The sequence below is a fragment of the Vigna radiata genome, unplaced genomic scaffold (genome assembly GCF_000741045.1).
Source record: "Vigna radiata var. radiata cultivar VC1973A unplaced genomic scaffold, Vradiata_ver6 scaffold_353, whole genome shotgun sequence".
NCBI classification, from domain to species: Eukaryota; Viridiplantae; Streptophyta; class Magnoliopsida; order Fabales; family Fabaceae; genus Vigna; species Vigna radiata.
In genome coordinates, this window is record NW_014542184.1 from 131,318 (window position 1) to 134,221 (window position 2,904).

At 33.2% G+C, this 2,904-nt stretch overlaps 1 protein-coding gene across 1 annotated transcript; it reads right to left on the reverse strand.

The window, feature by feature from the left end:
* Positions 1 to 619: 619 nt before the first annotated feature.
* On the reverse strand, positions 620 to 1,911 carry LOC106779163. The gene is made up of 3 exons (XM_014667220.1): positions 1,554 to 1,911; positions 861 to 1,487; positions 620 to 687 (listed from the first exon to the last, which is right to left on the reverse strand). Exons 1-3 carry the CDS (start codon positions 1,909 to 1,911, stop codon positions 620 to 622), a joined length of 1,053 nt encoding a protein of 350 aa, XP_014522706.1.
* Positions 1,912 to 2,904: the final 993 nt, after the last annotated feature.

The window sequence follows — 2,904 nt, forward strand, 5'->3', positions numbered from 1 at the left end:
TGCGTCGCATATGAGGATCTGGTATGAAGTTTGGACCTGGATACGCAGACCAATAATCTTCATTTTGGATTGGATGAAATTGTACTCCGTATGCCTTGTAAATGTTATTAAGGCTATACACTAGATCGATTACTTGTGTTAGTGGTATATGTGAATTTGCACAAATGGCAATGACATGATGACATGGGAGACGAGTAGCTTGGAAGTGACCACAATCACACCACCATTCATTTAGCCTTACCTTATAGGAAATTGGATGTGGTCGATATTGGTGAGGTGTTGAAATTTCTTGAACATCAAATTCTGAATTTTCACGGTTGTAGCGATGAACATGACAATATGCTGATTGTTATTGATTTTTCCTAATAATGTCGGCGATTTGTTNAGGAAATTGGTNGCCTGCTTNTANCATGTACTGTGCTTTTAGTCCTCGTTCAAGAAACCATGATTGTGTCCTCTCAAATGTTGTTTTGATGAGTGCACAAATTGGTAATGAACGTGCTCCTTTTAAAACGGAGTTCATGCACTCAGCAAGATTAGTGGTCATATGTCCATATCTTCTCCCTCCATCAAAAGCTTGGGACCATTTATTTAATGGAATTTTATCTATCCAAGCAACTTATTGTGGGTAATGGTGTCTTAGTGCAGTAAGCTTTGCCGTAACAGTAGGTTGCTTGACCTCGTAAGCTGTACGGATGTAGTAAATTTGTACAGTTATGTTAACTAAATATAAACATTAAATTGGTAGGAAAAAAATATAGTAGTACCTAAATTGATGAATTGCTTTTTGAGGTCTTGATTTTTGAATTTGTTGTTGAAGTTGGAGGCTAGATGACGTATGCAATAAACAGAGTTCAAACCATGTTCTTCCCAACCAACTTCTTCTGATCTTAAGGCGGATAAGATACCCTTTCCTCTGTCAGTGATGATGCAAATATTTGCTTGATGGCAAACATGTTCTCGAAGTAGTTGAAAGAACCATATCATGGCCTCCTTTTTCTCACCTTCTACAATTGCAAATGCTACTGGGAAAAGATTTCTATTGCCATCCTGACTCATGGCGGTGAGCAAAGTTCCATGATATTTGCCTGTTAAAAACGTCCCGTCAACTTGGAGAATGGGTTTACAATATTTGAATCCTTGTATGCAAGGATCGAAAGACCAAAAAACTCTTTCCATAATGTAGCAATTATTGTCTGTTTGTCCATCAATCTCCAGTGGAGAACCAATGCATTGTATTATTGTACCAGGGTTTGCTTCCTTCACCGCATGCAACCACCTGGGTAGATGGTTATACGACTCTTCCCAATCACCAAACTCCATAGCAAAAGCCTTTTGCTTTGCGATCCAAGCTTTTCTGTATGACACGGAATATCCGAATCGAGATTTAATATCTGCAATCAAACTTTTGATGGGAATGGAGGGGTTTGTGCGGACAGAATTTGATACAATTGCGGCAATGTGAGTACTATCAAGATTTGTATGATCTTGAGATAGTATGTTTGAGAAACAGGTATGTTGGCCATCAATATTTTTTATTTCCTAATATTTACGGACTTTGCTATAGCTTGCCCTCAATCGCCATTGACAGCCGTTGTGGTATTCTAGACATCGAATAACATAGATGTTAGGCTTTGATTCAACAACGCTGTATTTGTAACCATTTGTGATGTGATATTGTTTGATTGCAGCAACAGTTTCCTCCTTGGATTGGAAATGCATACGCTCATGCAGTTCTGGAATGACATGNTGAGACGANTNTGTCNTTTNATCGTCATCACCGTCTTCATCGCGAATTAAGTTATCCATTTCATCATCTGTGCTGAAATCATCAACATTATCTAGTATCAAAGGTTCTTCTTCATCAATGTTTTGTGATGACGAAGATGCTGTGAAGTTCCACGATGCCATTAAGTAATGAAAAATTTTCAGTATTGCTGTGAAGATGGATTGGTTTGAAGATGGAAGGCAAAGTAGTGAAGATGGAATGGAATGGCAAAGTAGTGAAGATGGAATGGTCTGAAGATCAAATATATCAGTCATGCAAATAGGCAATTACAGGTTCTTCTTGGAACCATGAACTATGTTTAGGTTTGCATGCATTTTTGCATGCATGGTTGCAGGCATGGGTATTAAATTTTGGACACTAACCTTTCATTTCTACACAGAATTAAAATGATGTGATTTGACGAAGGAATGTTGTGTTATGAGTACTTAATATTTTTTCATATCATTTAAGGAAATAAATTATTAATATTACAAAACATAATTAATTTTTGTGATGGTAAACATATGTTGTTGTAATAAAAAATTTTCATGTTAAACATATTTTTATTCAATTTTTACAATTAAATAGATATTTAAAATTATTTTTTAAAGTAATAAAAATGATTTAAATTAAATAAAAATAGAAAAAGTGAAGTGGGGGTGCACGACTTCATCTAGGGAAGTCGTGTACCCCAACTTCACTTTTCTATTTTTATTTAATTTAAATCATTTTTATTACTTTAAAAATTAATATAAACTCATTAAAAAATGAATAATAGGTGCAAATAAATTGGAAAAATAATTAGTTGAGCATAAATATGTTGTACAATTTTGGAAATAATTTTGTAATTATTATGTTAATTTTTTCAAATTTTTTTAAATATAAAACCAAGTTTAGGAGTGAAAATTTTTAATAAATCATATATAATTCTTAAAACTTTTTTTAAAAAATCCAAAAATAAAGTATGTGTCTTTTACATGTGGTATAATATTTAAAATAATTTTTTGATGCTAAACATATTTTTTTTTTCAATTTTTAGAATTAAATAGATATTTAAAATTATTTTTTAAAGTAATAAAAATGATTTAAATTGAATAAAAATAGAAAAAGTGAAGTTGTGGGGGTGCACGACTTCA